The sequence below is a fragment of the Oreochromis aureus genome, linkage group 2, assembly GCF_013358895.1.
Source record: "Oreochromis aureus strain Israel breed Guangdong linkage group 2, ZZ_aureus, whole genome shotgun sequence".
Lineage (NCBI taxonomy): Eukaryota > Metazoa > Chordata > Actinopteri > Cichliformes > Cichlidae > Oreochromis > Oreochromis aureus.
The window spans coordinates 10,816,933-10,837,852 of record NC_052943.1 but is presented as its reverse complement, the minus strand read 5'-3'; the positions used below and the strand labels follow the sequence as shown (position 1 = coordinate 10,837,852).

Genomic DNA, 20,920 nt, shown 5'->3' with positions numbered 1-20,920 from the left:
TAAATGTGTTAAATTTGCATTGGAATTTAAAATGTTACAGAATAATATTACATTTCTTATACCTTTTTAAAAATATATTATCTTTCATGTAAATTAAAATTATTTTCTGTATAAATAATCTAAAAGATTCCAGACTGATGACAACCCACATGCAAAATTTGTTGAGGAGCTTTGTTGGCATTACTGACATAACTATTTATTTTAACTTGGATGTTTCGGCTAAATTTGACTCAAGGAACTTATAATTGCATGGCAAATTTATAGAACACGCTGGTGTTTCCATCCATGAGATCCATGCTGTATTGTAGCGGAGCGAGAAATCTCATAAAAGTGCTTTAAATTGTTGCTGTATTTATAGAAGATCCTACATGTATTTATAGAAGACCGTTGTATTCTGAAACAGCACCCAGTTCTTCATTGCTACAGCGTATATCTGTCTGGTGAAGGATCCTGTTGTGACACTCATCAGCCCCTGGGGTCACAGATTGCAGAGTGAGTCATTGGGCTCTGGTCCATCAGGCTCCACTGCCTCTAGATCTGGCACGCTCTGCCAGTCAAATGAACCTTGTTAGGGATACTGTGCTGCTCCACAGGCATGGTAAAAAAAAAAAAATGTCACTGACACCCTCCGAAATCTGATGGCAGTGTGAAGCAGGGTATGTGGCAGCCATGCCCTACAGGACTTAAGAGCTTGACATAGATGTGAGAAGCAACACCCGAAGGTGGATGCTGATTTCAGGCAGCATCCTTGTGTTGCCTATCACCTTCCAGCTTTGTCAGACCTCGATCTCTTGCTGTCTCTTTCATGTCCTTGAGGTGGCAGCTGACACCTGTTGATTCAGTAAACTGCTATTTCACTTCAATCCTCTATTCTCCTCTACCTGCAGTTCTGTTTCACTCTTATTGTGGCTGAACATTTCCATGAGACCGTACTATCTGTACCCACCATATGCTGGGTGCTCAGCTCAGTCCTTCTCCATGCTGCTCTGTGAAAATGAAAATGTGGCCAGCACAGTGCTTACAACCATCACTTTGCAGTAGTACAGCCCTACAGGAGTGCATGTCAGCATCCAGTGATCACTGTGACCCTCACAAACAAGCCTACTACGAGGAATAGCTCCAACCATTATAATTAAACACAAATGAGGTTTCTGCATGTAAAAGGTCATAGTTGGGACATGGATGATTACATGGATACATGGATAACTAATGGAGTTCATGTTTTTTTTTTCAGTTCCATCCCTTGCTTATGATATTTGGTTTCATAATAGTGTGTGTCAGCTACTGTGTGTTTACTCTTCAGAGTTTAATTTTTCAACTACTAAGTCTATAAAATGCAATGTATTACTGAGATTAAAGTGGTGCTTTCCAATATTTTTGGTTTTTGATCCTCCAAAACAAACTGACTGTGTGGTGTCTGTGTTTTTAGGTAGTTGTCAGTAGATACTCTAAAAGTCCTAATGCACAGCAAGTCCAGGGTTTGGGTTGGTAATGTCCAGATCTTTTTATTATATTTTTGTATATTTGACACTTTTAACAGAAAAATTCTGCGCAGAATGTATAGGACTTTTTTAAGCATGTAGCTAAACCAAGTCTAAATCTAAACAGGTTGCCGGTGACCTGGCAGATGTTAATATATTCTGATGGGTATAATGCACAAAGATCTAACACAAAAAAGTCCCAAGTGATTTCTAATCTTCTTCAACAACCATCAACTCAGAGTTACAAAGTTTAACTATTCAGCCTTTGGTCAACTGCTAGTTTGAAGCCAATAGTAAAATTGTACTTGTGAGAATGGGTACTTACAGCATCTGTGTTAAAAATCAATTAGAGTAAAATATTACATCACTTACAGAGGGCCTTTTTCCGTGGAATACTTTTGCTTTTCAAACATCTCTTTATTTTAATGATAATAATAACAACGTAGTTTTACCAAGGCTGAATTGTGAACATGGGGCATGTACCGGTACTAGAGGATGTAAGTAGAAGAGCAGATGATATCTATGTTTTGTCTTTAGTCAATCAAACATTATCTTTATAGTATGGTGGGTTTTTTCTTTGTTTTATTTTGTTTTCTTTTATTATTTATTTATTTATTGCTTCCAACTCATCTTTTATTTTTGAAAAACCCAATGACCTTTGTGTGAATTATGACTGAACTGTCACTGAAACATTTTTGGGGTGAACATCTTTCGCTTGTTTAAAATGCTGTGGCTCTTTGGCACGATTGGGCAGGATCTGGAATATCAGATTTTTATTTAAAGAGTTTTGAAGAGTTATGGAAATCCTTTCTCAGTATTAATGACACTGATTGGACCCTCAAAACAGTGTTTCGTGGAGCAGCTGTTTAAATATTATTCATTCTCTGTCAAATGTATCAAGACAGCAGATATGACCTCAGTCTTACAGCAGCTAATTCTGCCAGTGTCACAAAGAGCCTCGACTCACAGGCTGGGACAGGATGGGATAAAACAGCTGTCTCTAATTTTGTGACAACTGTACCTGATCAGACCTCTGATTGCCTCAGTTTATATCTAAGTTTGAAGGTATTTCTCAGTATTCTTCACTGACTGATGTTCAGCCTACTCTGACATGTAGTATTTCTGTACTGTCACAAAAAGCCTTCACACGCCAGTTATTTAGCACATAGTGCTACATTCTTTTATGAAACTAAATATACATGCTTGTGAACTCAATTCACTCACTGATTATATTTGTCATATACCTTGAAAAGCTAAGCTAGAATTTCCTTTAGAAATTCTTGTGGTGTTCATGATACTAAGTACTCCCAGCATGCTTTACTCAGTGTCCTCGGAGAACGGACTTGTTAGCCTCTACATCTTTTGAAAATATTTATTAATACAGCCCAAGGCAAAAGAAAACAATGACAATATTACTGGTTTCTGTATTATTAATATAATGTGAGGGACATTATTGTCAGATTAGATGGAAAGAATGTTGTTTGATGCCCCTGATAAAGACAGAAACCTTGACTGCCTGAGGATGTTGCCAGGTGTCATTATACTCAATATCCAGCAGTGAATGGACTTGACCATACTCAGACTGAGTCTATCCTTTTGTGTTGACTCACAGAGAGAAAGCAAAGTAAATCAGTAGCGGATGCATGAAATCTTCGAGCAACATCCTGAGAATTTGTCTCTCGAGAATGCTCTACTATGAAATGCAATAGGAGTTCCTAGTCCTATTTCCTCATTTTGGCAATTTGATTTGAGAAATTTTGCTCAGATAAATGAAAAGGAGACACTTAATGCAGCAGCTGCCACAGCTCTGTCATAAGATAGTAAACTCTAAAACTCATTGTTGTTTTTTTCTCTTTTATTTGTTTTATTTGAAAATGGGACTGACAATATGAACATAATAAATAATCAAATGTTAACATAAATATTGCCCATGTTACATTGTACTAGAGTTAGTTTAATATAAAACCTATTGCAAACCCAAGCAATGATATTTTTCCATCAGGTTTGTACTATTAATTTCTTAACTTTTTACAAAATTCAGGCTTATAGGATTGGCTGCAGGCTATCCCAGGAAACTGGGTAAGAGGCAGGACAGTCCAGTGGACCACAGAGACACTGACACAGAGAGCCAGGCAATTCTTCACACCTTTGGCCAATTTAGCACCCACAGAAAACCCACACAAGAACAGGGATAACAGGCAAACAAGTGAGTTCAAATCCAGACACAAAACACAGGCACTGGTGTCTCTTGTATTTTAAGTCCAATGCTCAGATCTCTATAAACATTAAAACCACAGTGGGCCTCAAATAATGATTCCCAGTGTAAGTAACTAATAATGAGCAGAAGCATGCTGTTGTTCACCTTTTTAAAACAGAAACTGTGTGTTCTGATGCTGATAAAGTATTCTCTGCTTAATCTGTGTCCATTTACGGGCATCAGAATGTTTGGAGGTTCATTTGGGATTTCAGATGTCTTTGTAGCTCTTTCTCATTGTCTAACTGAACTTGGACCACCTTTTCTAGCTGAATGAGCTTCAACGTTGGGGAAATATTTGTCTTCTCAGAAGTAATAAAGTGAACAAAACAGTCTGGAATTTGGCATCAATTAATCCTGTGTGTTGGACATTATTATATAATATCTTGTGTTTGCAAGACATTTTTAGTATAGTCTCTAATCTAACTGCAAAAGACTAATAATACTAACAACAAAAGGTAAGGACGATTTCCAAGGCACAGAAGAAACTGCTGTAGACACGTACATACATATACTTTGCTATGCACGCATTAATCACCCTAATAATGTCCTCCTGATACTGAATAGATGTCAGGAGGTTGTGTATGTCTGACTGCTATGACTCATCCTGCCTGATACTTCTCTCAGAGTGGGATGCACAGACAAATAAAGAGATAGTTGAAGCCCTCTGAGGTTAATATCCCTTTTCATCAAATTACATGAGACTACAGGATTTAAAAAAAAAAAGATGATCTTAGAAAAACAAGCACAGCTTAGACAGTGATATTTTCTCTTTTTTCTTGAAAATGCATGTGGATTCACAGCATATGGCTTTGAGGAAAACAAAGCATACGTAAATGTGCTTACCTGTTAAATCACATAGATTTTGCATCATAACGCAATATTATAAACAGGAACAAGATGACAATTTAGTGTGCCCATTTTCTAAGCAGTGTGCTCAGAAGTACAGGTAAGTAAACCCAGTAGTATTGGATATTCTCCTCAACAAAAGGAAGCACCTTCAGGAAGGTAAACTGTAAAATATTATTGTGCAGAGGCCTCAATGCATCATTGATGGGTCAGATCTTACTCTGATCAGTTCAGTTCACATTTCATGTCTGGTGATTTTTTTATTTTTTTTTTGTAACTCAAGAAAACACCTTTGATTGCTGCAAACATCCTGTGATGGCTCTTTCCCACTATGTGAGTGCACTCCAGTGGTGATGTATGAGATTGCACACTATCAAAGACGCTCAGTGCATTGATGGTTTTAAAGGGTTTGATGTTTCAATCTTTTATTGTGAATTTTTAATAACTACATAAATGAATAAATACAAATTGTAAAAAGTGTAGAAATATCTCAGAGTTGTCAGGAAAGGCTCAAGTTGTTTTCTTAAAGCTGCTTATTTAACATATTTATTATACATTCATTGCCTTACACCTAATTTGAATTATTGTATAAATAAATATAAATGAAGTATATATTATTTACACCTCAATTTTTGCAATACGAGTAGAGCAGCAGAAATACCCTACATGTCATTCTTTTAGCCTGAAGTTTATTTTTTCTGAAGTGACCCCAAAATACACAACAGTACAATAATTTAAATGTTTTCTACTTTTGTTTAGGTGGTACAAATACATTAAGGCTGTTCCAGGACAAACCTGACCCCTATCTGTTCGGATGGAATTTAGATTCACCAGTCAAATCATGGAAAATGTTGATTTTTGAGAAGTACTGAAACTGTGCATGCTATTGCTCTGTGTTTTTATTTTTTTCTATGGACCAGTGGTGACAGAGTCGAAGGGGGAGCTTGATTCAGTCAGGAGAACTGTCTGTGATCCCACCACATTTGTCAGGTTTCCATAGAGACAGGCATCTGCTTGTCTTTCAAAGGTCATGGGGGACGCTTCAAACAGTAAAACAGCATAGGACGGATCATACAGTCCCCATCAAAAGTTTAAGACCACTTGAAAAATGGCAAAAAATCTATTTTGCATGGTTGGATCTTAACAGGGTTTCAAGTAGAGCTTCAACATGCAACAAGAGGAAATAGAAGTGAGACAAAACATTCTTTGAGCATGCAATTTATTGAACTGAAACAGGCTGTTTTACAGCTGATCAAAAGTTTAGGACCGCACCTCCAAAAAAATCCAGTAAATCCCCCCAAAAAGAAATCAAAGTTCCAAATATAAACTCAGTAATGAGTAGCTCTACTGTTATTGCGGATTACTTCAAAAATCCATTGTGGCATGGTTGATGCAAGCGTTTCCACGAGGTGAGTGGGAACATTTCTCCAAGTGGTAAAGATGGTCACACGAAAGGCATCTACTGTCTGCAACTGTTGTCCATTTTTGTAAAAACTTCTCTTGCCATCCATCCCCAAAGTCTCAAAAGAGTGATGTTATTCTCCTGGAAGAAGCTCCTTGTCCTGTGGGCAGTGTGTACTGTAGCATTATCCTGTTGAAAAACCCAGTCGTTACCACACAGACGAGGGCCCTCAATCAATCAATCAATCAATCAAAGCTTTATTCGTCACATGCAGGTTGCCCTGCAGTGAAATGGGACCCCCCCCCGACCTTACACATACAACACAGACATTACATGGGGATACAGGTCGGAGATTGGTAGCATTAGAGAAAAAACATTGAAATGTACATTACAATGGGAAAGTACAAGAGGAAAAAAAGAGACCCGTACTCATGCTGTGCTTCCATGGTAGGACAGCATGAGAACAGGAAACAAAAAAAACTCCTCTGCACAAAAAAGCACATGAATGTCCACAGCACAACATTATGAAGGACATGACAAGCCACGGTGGGGGGTGAGGAGTCATCCGAAGCGAACACAGCAGCCACCCTGCACAGCGCTATCATTCCAGCGCGGCACATAGACCCGCCGTGTTCCCCCGCAGGAAACAAGCATCGAAGGCGTTTGGAAAGGGAGGGGGATCAGTGTATGCTTATCAGTGTAAGTGTATGTGTGTGCGTGTCCATAGTTCAGCGGAGACAGTGTCCTTCGCCCTGCCAGGCTAAGTAAACAGTCTACCAGCCAACCCAGGTGGCCTTGCATGGGATGGGAAGGAACAGTCTCAACACAGTCGTTATCAGGGATTGTTTTGATCGGCTCCAGCCTTGAGCCTGCAGCTGGCGCCGGAGGTGTTGTGACTTCATGCAGTGTTGCTCCAACTGCCAGTTTAACGTGGGTTGCGGCCAAGGCCAACTTTTGATAAAGCACAGAGGACTGAGACGAGGCAATGGTGGAGGTCCGAACTTTTACTACCAACACTCGAAAACCCAAACACATACAATACACCAGCGCCACCTACGGGTGGGAGGTAGTAATAACTGCTGCTTATTACAATATACCACATCCTTCCTTTCCGAGATAAAGATACAACCTCTTAACTCCAATATCTTGTAACATGAATGTACCCTTTAAACCGCAGGAACATTATCAATATTATATTCATGGGACATTAGGTCAAACACACCTTAGATTGCCTATCACCTGAACAATGCAAATACATATCAGTGCAGTATTTTGAAACAGACGAACACGTGACAAATTGGATGAGACATGTCAAAATGAACATATGAAACATGACATATTTCGCTCTTTTCAACAAGACAGTTATCTAACTTGTGCACAACAACTCAGGTACGGGGTAGAGCGATTTTAAGTTTCCAAATCACTTAGTCTCTATACCTGGCAGGGCGTATTATTGCCCGGCCACTGCGTGTGTAGCATGTGGGTGTATTGTCCATACTTGCAGGACGAGGGTGTTGTGGAGTGTCACTTGCTGATGGCGCAACTGGCTCTTCGGTGTGTTCAGACAGATCATCTGGGTCCATGGATGTATCCTTAAACAGACTTGGGTGTATTTTCCTCAGATGTCTCCTGTTCCGCCTGAGCACCTCACCCTCTGGTGTTTGCACAGCGTAGGAGCGTGGTTCCTCTCGCCGATGTGCTACAACAGCTGGCTCCCAACCGCGCCGTGTTTGCATGTGCACAGTATCGCCTGAGGTCAAAACAGGCAATGGTCTTGCATGCTGATCAAAGTGGTATTTCCGCTTTGACTGCAGTCCACGCACCTTATCTGGAATGTTCTGTGGGGTTGACTGTCTCAACACAGCACTGGCGCATGGCAGTGTGCTGCGGAGAACCCGTCCCATCAACATTTGTGCAGGTGACACACTCAGTCCTGTGACTGGAGTGTTCCTCAGAGATAACAGCACTAGATGTGGATCTGTTCCAGTTCGCGCCGCTTTTTTAAGTGCATGTTTAACAGTCTTTATGGCTCGCTCCGCCATTCCATTCAAGAAGGAAAGCCGGGACTGGAGAAGGTTAGTTTTATCTCCCAGGATGCTGCAAACGATCTCATCTCGTAGCTGGCAAATGGAACATGATCGCTCACTATCTCTTTGGGAATTCCGTGTCTTGCGAAGACTGATTTCATCTTCTGAATCACAGAGTGTGCGCTTTTGTCAGGTAAGTTAAGAACTTCTGGGTATTTGGATAAATAATCAACTAACAAAAGATACGACTGACCGTTCAGTTCGAAGATGTCCGCTCCGATTTTCATCCATGGCAGCTCTGGAATCTGATGTGGAAGAAGCGGCTCGGCCTGGTTCTTTGGCTGCATTTGCTGGCATTGTTCACACTTCTCAAGCATAGTCTCTATATCGTGCGACATGCCCGCCAGTACAGTACTCTTCTTGCTCTGGCTTTTGTGCGCTGTACACCTTGGTGAGCGAGATGCAACTTCTCCAGGATCACTTGTCTGAAGCTTTGGGGTATTACAATCTTGTCCCCTATCATAATAATGTCATCGTGGATACTGATGTTGTTTCTCATAGGCCAGTAGCTGTGGAGTGTTCTGTCTAAACTCTTCCTTCTGGCTGGCCATCCGTTGAGGTGCCTTTCACGCACAGCTTGTAGCACGCTATCTGCTGCAACTGCCGTTCTCAGGCTGCTCAGTGTTTTTTCACTCAACGCTGCTGTGGCCTCCAGAGCATACACAACTCTTTCTTCATTTGTGTCTTCACTCACATTCTCGTTGTCACTAGTGGTTGTGGCTCGTGAAAGTGCATCGGCTATGAACATGTCTTTGCCGGGGTGTATGTGACGGTGAGATCATATCTCTGCAATTGCAGCAGCATTCCTTGTAACCTTGCTGGTGCCTTGCATAGCGGCTTACGCATTATCGCCTCCAGGGGTTTATGATCAGACTGCACGGTCACTGGTCTTCCATAGACATACTGGTGGAATCGTTTAGCGGCAAACACAATGGCTAGCAGCTCCTTTTCTATTTGTGCATACCTTTTTTCTGTGTCTGTGAGTGCTCGTGACGCATAGCACACAGGTTGCCCTTCTTGTAGTAGGCATGCGCCCAGCCCATCTTTTGAAGAATCGGCCTGCAATGTTAAGGGTTTCTTGTAGTCATAAAATCTCAACACTGGTGCTTGTGTGAGCGTCGCCTTGAGCATCTGTAGCGCTGCTGTGTGGTGCGGCTGCCACTGCCACGCTGTGTCCTTTTTGAGTAGCTGTCTTAAAGGTGCTGTGAGTGATGCTTCATTTTGGATGTACTGTGCCAAAAACTTCGTCATTCCCAGCAGACGCTGAAGGCTTTGTTTGTCTTCCGGAGTCGGCATGTCGACAATAGCTTTGATCTTTGAAGCATCTGCTTTCTGCCCAGCTGCTGTGATGATATGGCCCATGTATTTCACCGTGTCGACTTTGAACTGAATTTTGTCCTTGTTAAACTTCACGTTAGCTGCTCTTGCTTTCTGCATGACCTTCTGCAGGATTTCATCGTGTTCGTGCTCTGATGTAGCTGCAATTATCATATCGTCTGCAATGATAAATACACCAGGAATGCTGCCGAAAGTCTCGCAATTCTTTTGTTGAAAAACCTCGCTAGCGGATTTGATCCCGAATGGGAGCCGGAGGAAGCGATACCGGCCCCAAGGTGTATTAAAGGTACAAAGCTTCGATGACGGCTCATCCAGCTTGATCTGCCAGTATCCGTCTTTTTCATCCAATATGGTGAAGATGGATTTTCCTGCTAGCTTGCTTCGAACGTCCTCGTGTGTGGGAATGGAGTAGTGCTGGCGTTTAACTGCTTGGTTCAGATCACAAGGGTCCAAACACACCCTTAGTGTTCCGTTCTTCTTCTGTGTGGCGACAAGACTGTTGACCCAATCTGTGGGCTCATTGACAGGCGTTATGACATCTCTGTTCTGTAAGTCCTGTAGCGTCTGCTTCAGCGGGCCCATTATGGAGAGGGGCACGTTCCTGCATGCATGAATCACAGGTGTTGCGTTTGCGTCAGTGTGTATGTGGTGGACTCCAGGGAACTCACCCAAGCCTGTGAACACATCAGCATACATCTCCACAAGCTCTTCCTTGGTAGAAGGTGGTTTGGCTAGTTTCGCACAGCGGATGGTAAGGCAAGGGCTTCAACTCACTTCACCAGATGCAGCTCCTCACAAGCTTGCCCACCTAGGATCGGTTTATCTGCATGATCCGACACAAGAAAATCAAACACAGCCCTGTGCTTCCTTGCTTCACACTCAAGAGACACCACACCATCTACATGTATGCGGGCCCCACCAAAAGCTATGAGTGCCGTCTTCGTGGGCTGTAACCGAGGCATCCCTGGTAACTTGTTGTAAACTGATCTGGGGAGCACATTTGCGTCCGCGCCTGTGTCTAGCTTGAAGGTGACTGATGCGTCCCCGATTGTTACACTTTCGTGCCACCTTCCAGTTTGGTGCTTGTCACTGCACACCATACCTATGTACAGTGAGTCCCCATCAGTCTCAATGTTATTAATAGTCTTTGTTTTCTTGTAATTTCTACTTTTCTCTGCGCCCGCTCGGCATACTTTTGAAAATGGTTATTTTCCCACACCTGTGGCATGTTGCCCCATAGGCTGGACACTGTCGGGCGCGTGTTTGTTGTCGCATTTGTGACAAGCCGTTTGCTTGTCGTTGTTCGGTTTGTTTTACTGTGTCCTGATTTAATGTATCCTGGCGTTTTCCTTAATGCATCTACCGACGTGTCTCGGGCTGCAGTTGTTGACTGCATAGCCTGAATCTGTGACTTGGCCACCTCTGCTGATCTGCATATTTCTATCGTCTTGCGCAGCGTGAGGTCGTTGTCATGAAGTAATCTCTTTAGTCTTGTATCATTTATGCTGAACACCAATTTGTCCCTGATCATGTCATCCTCATTGACCCCAAACTCGCAACTTTTACTTTTCTGACGGAGTTCTGTGACATATCTGTCCACTGTTACACCTGCTGACATTGGGTACGACCAGAATGTATGGCGCTCAAAGACAACGTTCTTTTGTGGACTACAGTATTCCTTAAACGCTTTCAGAATGTCCTCCATAGCTAGCGCGTCTCCGGCCGGGGTTACGGTGAGTGTGTTATACACTTCAAGCGCCTCCTCGCCGATAATGTGGAGAAGAATGGCTGTTTTAACCTTTTCATCTTTCTCCAGCGCACCCGTAGCAGTCATATATAGTCTGAATCGTTGTTCCCACCTGCGCCAGGTCTCAGATAAATTGCCGGTGAGCAGTAGCGGCGATGGTGGCCTGAATTGCTCCATGCCGTTAGCAGCGTCTACCGTTAGCTAATCCACAGCTAGCTTTACTCACGTCGCGGTCCCTGTTCACACGGTCTCGCCGACTTCTGACACCATGTTGTGACTTCATGCAGTGTTGCTCCAACTGCCAGTTTAACGTTGCGGCCAAGGCCAACTTTTGATAAAGCACAGAGGACTGAGACGAGGCAATGGTGGAGGTCCGAACTTTTACTACCAACACTCGAAAACCCAAACACATACAATACACCAGCGCCACCTACGGGTGGGAGGTAGTAATAACTGCTGCTTATTACAATATACCACAGGAGGGGTAGCCACATTATGATTGCGATTTTCTTCCAACAACCCATGAGAATTTCGAGCTGTTTCTTTTAGCACTCCGACACTGGTCCCTCCATCACCCGTTGGATAGCTGCGAGTTTTTCCATGATGTGGGATGCTCTCTGCAACATCTGCACATAACCAGTGGCCTTTTGACGCCCCTGCACCTCCTGAAGCTCCATTGTTCCACTGAAGGAAAAAGCACCCCAGACCATTATGGCGCCCACTCCACTGTGTCACATAGAAAACATCTCAGGTGGAATCTGCTTGTCATAGCTGTCATCAAGGCTACCTTGCAAAATATGATATTTTGCCATTTTTTAAGTGGTCTTAAACTTTTGATAGGGACTGTATATGGTGCACATGAGGAAAAAAGGTCATACAGAGGTCAGAGAGTACCTTGTCACGTAATAATAAAATAGGTTGACATGGCAGTGGTGCAGTGGTTTGCCCTATCACCTCATAGGAAGAAGGGTACTATGGCTCTAGAAAGTTCTTTCAGTAAAATATATTTAAATAAGTATTTATGTTACGTTTACATGTTTAAATAAAACAGGATATTGCATTGTGTGACAACTGATGCTTTTCACTCAAATTAAATGTAGTACATCCTAGAAAATATACTCAATGTGCACTCTGAATCACTAATTAAGAATTAATCATTTATTTATTGATGTCAGACAAGCTATTTATATATTCTAAATAGATCATTAGTTTAAAATTTAGCGTCGACAGTCATTATGAGGTGAGGAGGAAAACACATTTAAAGTGTAATTTAAATATAAATAAGAAAATGATCATGTGAGGAAAAAGTGTGGGGCGGATTGTCCAAAGACACATGTGGTTTCTCGTTGCCTTTGGCTGTAAACAGCCACACTTTAGGAATCAAAGTGTATTTTGAATGTGTTCGTCTGTCTTTAGTATCTCTGTCTGTCCTTAATTTTCTTTGAGGACAGGCAGAATCTGCGCAGGCAGGTTGCACTCCAGTACAGCAGGTGGAGATCATTTCAAGTATGGCGCTTGTTGTGACCCGAGACAGTCATAGAAGAAAAGCTACAGGGAGAAAAAAAACAGGAAGCGTCAATAAAATTCATATGTTGCATTGCAATTATCAATAAATTTTAAGCGTTTGGATTTGAATTTTGGCGTCTAGCTTCTATGTAGTTAATTCACGGCAACCCGCGAACTGTAACGATACACCCAGGTTTTAACCCACCTGCCGCAAACGACGCATGTAATCTACGATCTCAACAAGGAAATGCCGAAGGTTGCACGCCTCACTGGAGGAGTTATTTTGTGTTTTCTGCAAAACATGATAGGAATTAGACATCTACGGCGGAAGCTCATGGCTGTTTAGGACTGCCCTGACCGTCACGGGTCTGCTTTAGCTGATGCTTTTGTGCATTGGCTGCTGAATTTGAATGACTGAAGAGAAATGGAAGATGTGATCAGTCTCAGCTCAGACGACTCCGATGTGGAGATCGTCGGCTCTTACTGTACATTCATTGCCAAGCCTGACCCGATGCCTCTCTCCGCTGTGCGGGTTGAAGTCGATGCCGTGAAGCTCGCCCTCCCACCGGTAAGCGGACGGAAACTCGGTTGCTGTAGAAACTAGGGTACATTTCAGTAAGTGTCCTCAGACTGTTGCTGGATAGAGGAAAAACAAAGTTAAAAGATACGGCCTGCTTATTAACGCTCCGCGGTCAAGTAGCAACACAAGTGAAATGTAGCGACATTACTGGTGAAAGATGCTATAACCTAGCTTAAAGGTAAATAAGTTATTTGGCGCTTTGTTTATAACTTTGTTATTGTAAAATAATTTTGTTGCTCAAACAAGCATTTATGTTTAAATGGTGTCATTAGTATGTGCTGTATGTCTTTATTGTTTATAAATGTATTGCTACTGTACTACTGTACTGTAAATGCGCTGCTAAATAGTTTTATTTTTTTCATACCGCATGAAACGGGGAATGATAGTTAACATTAATGCGGATGAAATTGTGTAGTAAAATGTGTCTACCAAAATCTTTATGTTGTATATTTTATGTAAAGGAGCTCTTTGTTATGTTATACCAGGCGAGCATTTGCTAGTCAAATGCGAGTCAAATGAGAAAATGCCCATGGGGAAGGATAGGATAACCTGATAGGAGTGTCTTTTTGACTCATATTGCTCACTATTCTGTGGCTTGGTCTTATAAATGGTCTTATACATCCAGATATTAAAGAGATGGGCCACCTCCAAAAGAATTGTGAGACCAATTCCAACGACTCTGTACCGTCTTCTTGAACTGTACATGCTGTCCTTCCATAAAGTCTGAAAAAAGTATAATTATTTGGGTTTTAAGTTTAACCAATCAACCAACAATACAGACGTTGTGTATTTTAGCTATTAAAGCAAACCTAAATAAGGCATTAGTTCTTTTATCTATAAAAGTTGCAAAACAAACACATAGTTTTTCAGTTGCACTACTATTTACGGCGGGTTTTAACCGGGAAACATACTGCATTGGCAAAAGAATTCACTTACTCATCCAAATCATTGAATTCAGATGTCACTTCCAAGGCCACAGGTGTATAAAATCAAGCAGGGCATACAGACTCTTTGTACAAATACTGGTGAAAGAATAGGTCTGTCTCAGGAGCTATGTGAATTCCAGCGTGGTGTTGTGACAGGATGTCACCTGTGCAACATGTCCAGTTGTGAATTTAACTTGCTGCTAAATATTCCACAGTCAACTGTGAGTGGTATTACACCAAGGTGGAAATGATTGGGAATAACAAAAACTCAGCCAGGAAGTGGTAGACCACGTAAAATCGCAGAGAGCGGTCAGCGGATGCTGAGGTGCGTAGTGTGCAGAGATCACCAACGTTCTGCATAGTCAGTTTAGACAATTAGCTCAAGAATAGTGCATAGGGAGCTTCATGGAATAGGTTTCCGTGACTGAGCAGCTTCATCCAAGCCTTAAAACCACCAAGCTCAATGCAAAGCATTGGATGCAGTGTTCTAAAACATATCACCACTGGACTCTACAGCAGTGGAGACATGTTATGTACTTGTCTGACTGTATTTTGCTAAGTGGGGGAGGGGTGATTATCGTGTGGGATTATTCTTCAGGAGTTTGGCTTGGTCTCTTAGTTCCAGTCAAAAGCACTCTTAATTCTTCAGCATACCAAGTAATTTCGAACAATTTCATATTCCTAACTTTGTGGGAAAGGTTTGGGGATGGCCTTTTCCTGTTCCAACATGACTGTGCACCAGTGCATAAAGCAAGGACCATAAAGACATGGATGAGTGAGTTTGGTGTGGAAGAACTTGAATGCTGACCTCCACCCCATAGAACACCTTTGGGATAAACAAGAGTGGAGAGTTTGCGCCAGGCCTTCTTGTCCAACTTCAGTGTCTGACCTCACAAATGCAGTTGTGGAAGAATGGTCAAAAATGGCCATAAACACACTTCTAAACTTTGTGGAAAATTTTCCTGGAAGAGTTGAGTGAACCAACATCATAATAAACAATATGGATTAAGAATGGGCCATCACTCAAGTTCATATCCGTGATGGCAGACAAGTGAATACTTTTGGCAATATAGTGTAGTACCTTGACAGCATCATAAAAGGCAGTAAATTATATGAACGCATCTACTCAAGGAGTGTTGCATTGGATTGTCGATTAATTTAAGCATTTGACATAGCAAGAAGAAAGAAAACTGAAGATTTAGTTATAGATGGTAATCGCAAGGAGGCACCAACCACCTTGCGGCCGCAGTTCAATGCAGCAGCTTCGGCAATGGAGACGCTGAACATGGTCCATTCAGACTCAATGTCCCCAGTCTCCCTCGGAATGCTGTTGAAGCTCTGCCGGAGGTGTGCGTTGAAGATCTCGCGGACTGGTGTCCACCAAATGGTGAACACCAGAGGTGAAGGGAGCCACCAGGCTGAAGAAGGCGTCCTATCGGGCTTGGTTAGCCTGTGGGACTCCGGAGGCAGCCGACAGGTATCGACAGGCCAAACAGAATGCGGCTCGGGCAGTGGCTGAAGCAAAAATTCGGGTGTGGGAGGAGTTCGGAGAGGCCATGGAAAAAGACTTTCGGACTGCCTCAAAGAGATTCTGGCAAACCGTCAGGCGTCTCAGGAGGGGAAAGCGGTGCTCTACCTGCACTGTGTATAGTGCTGGTGGAGCGCTGCTGACTTCGACTGAGAAAATTGTCAGGCGGTGGAAGGAATACTTCGAGAACCTCCTTAATCCTACTGACACGTCTTCCGAGGAGGAAGCAGAGTCTGAGGGCGAGGTCACTGAGGCAGTTAAACAACTCCTTGGTGGCAGAGCCCCTGGTGTTGATGAGGTCCGCCCCGAGTTCCTGAAGGCTCTGGACGTTGTAGGGCTGTCCTGGTTGACACGCCTCTACAATGTTGCGTGGAGATCAGGGGCAGTGCCCCTGGACTGGCAGACCGGGGTGGTGGTCCCCATCTTTAAGAAGGGAGACCGGAGGGGGTGTTCCAACTACAGGGGGATCACACTCCTCAGCCTCCCTGGGAAAGTCTATGCCAGGGTGCTGGAAAGGAGAGTTCGTCCGCTAGTCGAACCTCGGATACAGGAGGAACAATGCGGTTTTCGTCCTGGTCGCGGAACACTGGACCAGCTCTTTATCCTCTCAAGGATACTTGAGGGTGCATGGGAGTTTGCCCAACCAGTCTACATGTGTTTTGTGGACTTGGAGAAGGCATTCGACCGTGTCCCTCGGGGTGTCCTGTGGGAGGTGCTGCGGGAGTATGGGGTGTCTGGCCCATTGCTACGGGCCATTCGATCCCTATACAACCGTTGCAAGAGCTTGGTTCGCATTGCCGGCAATAAGTCGGACTCGTTCCCGGTGGGTGATGGGCTCTGCCAGGGCTGCCCTTTGTCACCGGTTCTGTTCATAATTTTTATGGACAGGATTTCTAGGCGCAGCCAAGTGGCGGAGGGCTTTCACTTCGGTGGCCTCAGAATCTCATCTCTGCTTTTCGCGGATGATGTGGTTCTGTTGGCTTCATCGGGTGAAGGCCTCCAGCTCGCACTGGAACGGTTCGCAGCCGAGTGTGAAGCAGCGGGAATGAAGATCAGCACCTCCAAATCTGAGGCCATGGTTCTCAGCCGGAAAAGGGTGGAGTGCCCACTCCAGGTCGGGGATGAGTTCCTGCCCCAAGTGGAGGAGTTCAAGTATCTCGGGGTCTTGTTTGTGAGTGATGGGAGAAGGGAGCCGGAGATCGACAGACGGATTGGTGCTGCGGCTGCAGTGATGCGGACGCTGCACCGGTCCGTCGTGGTGAAGAGGGAGCTGAGTGTAAAAGCGAAGCTCTCACTTTACTGGTCGATCTACGTCCCTACCCTCACCTATGGCCACGAGCTGTGGGTAGTGACCGAAAGAACGAGATTGCGGATACAAGCGGCGGAAATGAGCTTCCTCCGAAGGGTGGCTGGCCTCTCCCTTAGAGATGGGGTGAGAAGTTCGGCCATCTGGGAGGGGCTCAGAGTAGAGCCGCTGCTCCTCCACAGCGAAAGGAGCCAGCTGAGGTGGTTCGGGCATCTGACAAGGATGCCTCCTGGGCACCTCCTGGGTGAGGTGTTCTGGGCATGTCCCACCGGGAGGAGGCCCCGGGGCAGACCCAGGACACGCTGGAGAGATTATATCTCTCGACTGGCCTGGGAACGCCTTGGTGTTCCCCCGGATAAGCTGGAGGAGGTGGCTGGGGAGAGGGAGGTCTGGGCTTCTCTGCTTAGGCTGCTGCCCCCGCGACCCGGCCCCGGATAAAGCGGATGAAGATGGATGGATGGATGATAATCAGTCTATTTAGTCAGTACTTGTCAGTAGATCCTGATAGCTGATTAGGGGAGGTGTAACCACACACAAAATGACAAGCAGAAAGTTGATGACCAGAGACCATAGATTGTCAGTGGCATTCAGAGACTTCACAACTGCTAAATAAACTGCTGGTGACTTGAAGTCAGCAGGTCCTGAGTTAAACTGTTCTTGCCTTTGATGCAATTGATTGAAGGAGCTACCAAAACCATTGACTGACATTTGAGGAGGTGGTTAGATATTATATATTATAAATATTATTATTATAACTGTAACTGGAGCTCACAGTAGATGAAAATGTGATTAAATAGAAAGAATAATATTTTTAAGCGTCTTTTGAGAGACTGGTGAGGAAGCTGAAAGGTAAGTCAGGTAAAATAGAGTCTGAATAATTACAGACACTATTTGGTATGATCACATTTATTCTTCAATGTATCCTAAACTCTCTGAGGCAAGTTTTCTTCTAATTTCTGTAGTACTCTGTCGTAATAATTCAATATTAATAAGACCTGTTGCCGTTTGATTTTCTGTCCAGTTATGTGTAATTAGTTTGTTTTTGTGTATACACCACACTGGTTCATCCCTTGGGTTTGAATGATTATGCTCTTATGCTTGAATGATCATTCTGTTTGCAAATCTGGAATTTCTGATAACGTGGCACATAGTTACAAAAGCCATATCATTTTTGGATGATGAAAGGTTGATTTTCATTCTTACCCCTATTTCTTTCAGTAATAAAAAAATCAAAGGTTATATTTGTCTTCTCCAAAACACAGCATTTATTGAATTTTTAAAAATAATTATCTTTTCCTTTTTTTAGAATTATATCGACCTTACAGATCCAAGATGGACTCTTCCAGAGCTGCGGAGAAGGCAAAATGGCACTGGCACTGGCACAGCAGTAGTAGACTTGACTGAAAATGAAACAGAGCAGGAGACAGAGAATTTGCCACCAGATAACTGTCAATCAAAAAACACAAACACAAATTTAAATCACATCTCACAAAGTCAAGATTATAATCACCAAAAAACTCCTTTGACAGATTCCGTTGTTTGTGCTCCACAGCAGGACTGTGGTGACCCAAAACCAAAGCAGAGACGTCTAAATCCTCAAATACCTGAAACACAACACCCCAAAAAGGACAATAAAGCAGCCCCCTGCACTAACACACCAGCTGTAAAGTTGAAACGATTGCCTTTTCTAGAAACGCATGTTGCAGAACTGAAAACCTCAAAGTGTTCTGTCTATGTGACCAAAGATTGTACCCAAATGTCTCTGAACAATCACGGTGAAACACCTCATTGCAATAGTAATTTAAGTACAAATACGAGTCCAAACATTTCTAACATGGAGCCTTTGTTTGATGCATCTCCTTCTAAGGATGGACAAGAAAACAACAGTGAGGAATGTCCAAACACACAGGTACAAGATGATGAACTACAGCACCTACATAGCCCTGCTGATTCTCCTTGCTCAGTCGGGCAAAACTCTGTTGGAAGTTCAAAAGAGCATAGCACACATGATGGTCAGAGCGATGGAGTTAGTTCAGCTCTGCCCATTACATCCATAGATTTGGCTTCTTCATCTCAGGACGAAGAACAAATGGAATCCCCCTGTTATGACCTGAATCAGCCAAAATTAGACGAACCTGAAGAATCCAGGCAATCCTGCAGCTCTGGTAACTCATCCCCCTACTCTCCTACTACTGCATCAAACTCTTCTGAGGCTTTTGAGCCTGACCCTCCCTCCAATACAAGTCCTATATCTCATAGTCACAAGAGCCCTGCTGGGTCATCTCCTAGATCCGAATCAGTTGAAGATATGCCTGAATGGCAGGAGACTGAGACGTACAAGGGGGATCTTGGACTTTACAGTCCAGGGTCTTTCCCATGGGAAGATGAAAGTGATGGAGAAGACATGAATGAAGAGACCATGGACTGCAGGGCGGTCAGCAGAGAGGATAGACATTTTGTGTGCCCATCTACACTCAGGAAATTACTAGCTGGAACAACAAAAAAAGCAATGGTGAGAGACTGTTGTCCAGATACCTATATTTGTATTTCCTGGTACTCTCATTAGCTGATCAAATGCTGAAGCAAATACATTTTCATTCCATAGATTGAAGAGGATGATGAAGATTTTGGAACTCCTGAGGTGCTATGTCGCCAGAGTCTGAGTCTGGTTTACAGTACAATTGATGAGAACTACCCAGAAGGCACTTTGCAGCTATTGTCTGACCTACTACAGCCTGGTTACTATCCCCCCAGAGATATCACCTCCCACCTACTCCACGGCATTCTGCTCGACCTACAGTCTCCTCATCACCTCTGCGTGCAGGCTTTTAAGCTCCTGATGAGGTCACAAAGGTAAAGAGAATGTAGCAATAAGAGCAAGTAGGATTTTCTGTTTAAATTTAATAGTCTTTGAATCAGAGAATGTTGTGTGATTGCAGGCACCACATGGTTGATAAAAACACGGTTCCATGGGATTGGGAGTTACTGACCTCAGTCATGACCGATGAGGTACTGATTTAGAAAGTCTATACACAAACTCTATGAACAAGAGCATACTGAAAATAATTTAGTTGCAATGGTGAAAAACATTCACGGTCCCATCACTAGTCAAACATTTTGAGTTTGCCTGCTTGTTTCACCCTGTTTGTCACTTTGTTTTTGTTTTCAACCTGCTTTAAAATGCAAACATTTGCAGCTCCAAATCATTTCCCTACTTGTTACCATTTTTCCTCCTTAGGAGCACACACACAGGCATCGGTGTGATGTTGTGCGCATGTTCCTGGAGTACATTGTGCAGACTTTGGAGGACGACTTTCGGGCTAAATGCTCTACATCCTCCTTGCACCATTCGATCGCAAAAGGAACATTGTCGTGTGATCAGCAGTTTCCCCGGGTTAGGTGAGCATGATAGCCAACCTGTATTATAAACATGGGTAACTTTGGACATAAGCACTTGAGTTTGATTGTATATCATTGAGGTTGGATACCCTTACTTGGCTTGTTTATGATAGATACCTGGGTAAAACTTTCTTCTTTGAAGATATTCTGCTGGGTTTGTTTTAACAGTGTGGAAGCAGAAGTTTTGTTGAGCAGAGAGGTGTTTTATTCATTTTAAACCTACCTTTATTTATACAAAAACAAACAAAAACACTCAAGAGCAGGTTTAATTGACACAAATGGCCATTTACAGCAATTTTAATAATGACGTCTTTCATCAAGTATAATCCTCATACATTTGACAACAAATAATTATCACATTACACCCAGTGACAAACCAGATTGTTTTAATTATTTTACCTTTTTCTTTATAAGTATCATATTTAAAGTCCATTTTGATATCTTATTTTTTTATTTATTTATTTCTTTTTACAGGGAAGTCATCAAGTGGCTGTTTTCTGCCATTATGAAATCAACA

The 20,920-nt window shown here is 43.0% G+C and overlaps 1 protein-coding gene across 3 annotated transcripts in view; it reads left to right on the top strand.

Annotated features, from left to right (window-relative positions):
- Window positions 1–12,714: 12,714 nt before the first annotated feature.
- The window catches only part of simc1 (SUMO interacting motifs containing 1), an 11,246-nt gene continuing 3,040 nt past the window's right edge, over window positions 12,715–20,920 (top strand). Inside the window, exons 1-7 of one of the 3 annotated variants that reach the window (XM_031751039.2) lie at window positions 13,095–13,232; window positions 18,311–18,363; window positions 18,872–19,516; window positions 19,610–19,857; window positions 19,944–20,013; window positions 20,243–20,403; window positions 20,878–20,920. The exon at window positions 20,878–20,920 is cut by the window's right edge and continues 47 nt beyond it. In XM_031751039.2, the coding sequence (XP_031606899.1) occupies window positions 18,337–18,363; window positions 18,872–19,516; window positions 19,610–19,857; window positions 19,944–20,013; window positions 20,243–20,403; window positions 20,878–20,920 (1,194 nt within the window). In that variant the 5' untranslated portion in view covers window positions 13,095–13,232; window positions 18,311–18,336. Of the gene's footprint in view, window positions 13,233–13,252; window positions 13,423–18,310; window positions 19,517–19,609; window positions 19,858–19,943; window positions 20,014–20,242; window positions 20,404–20,877 lie in introns of those variants that run through there. The other 2 variants (XM_031751040.2, XM_031751038.2) reach the window with 2 other exon arrangements.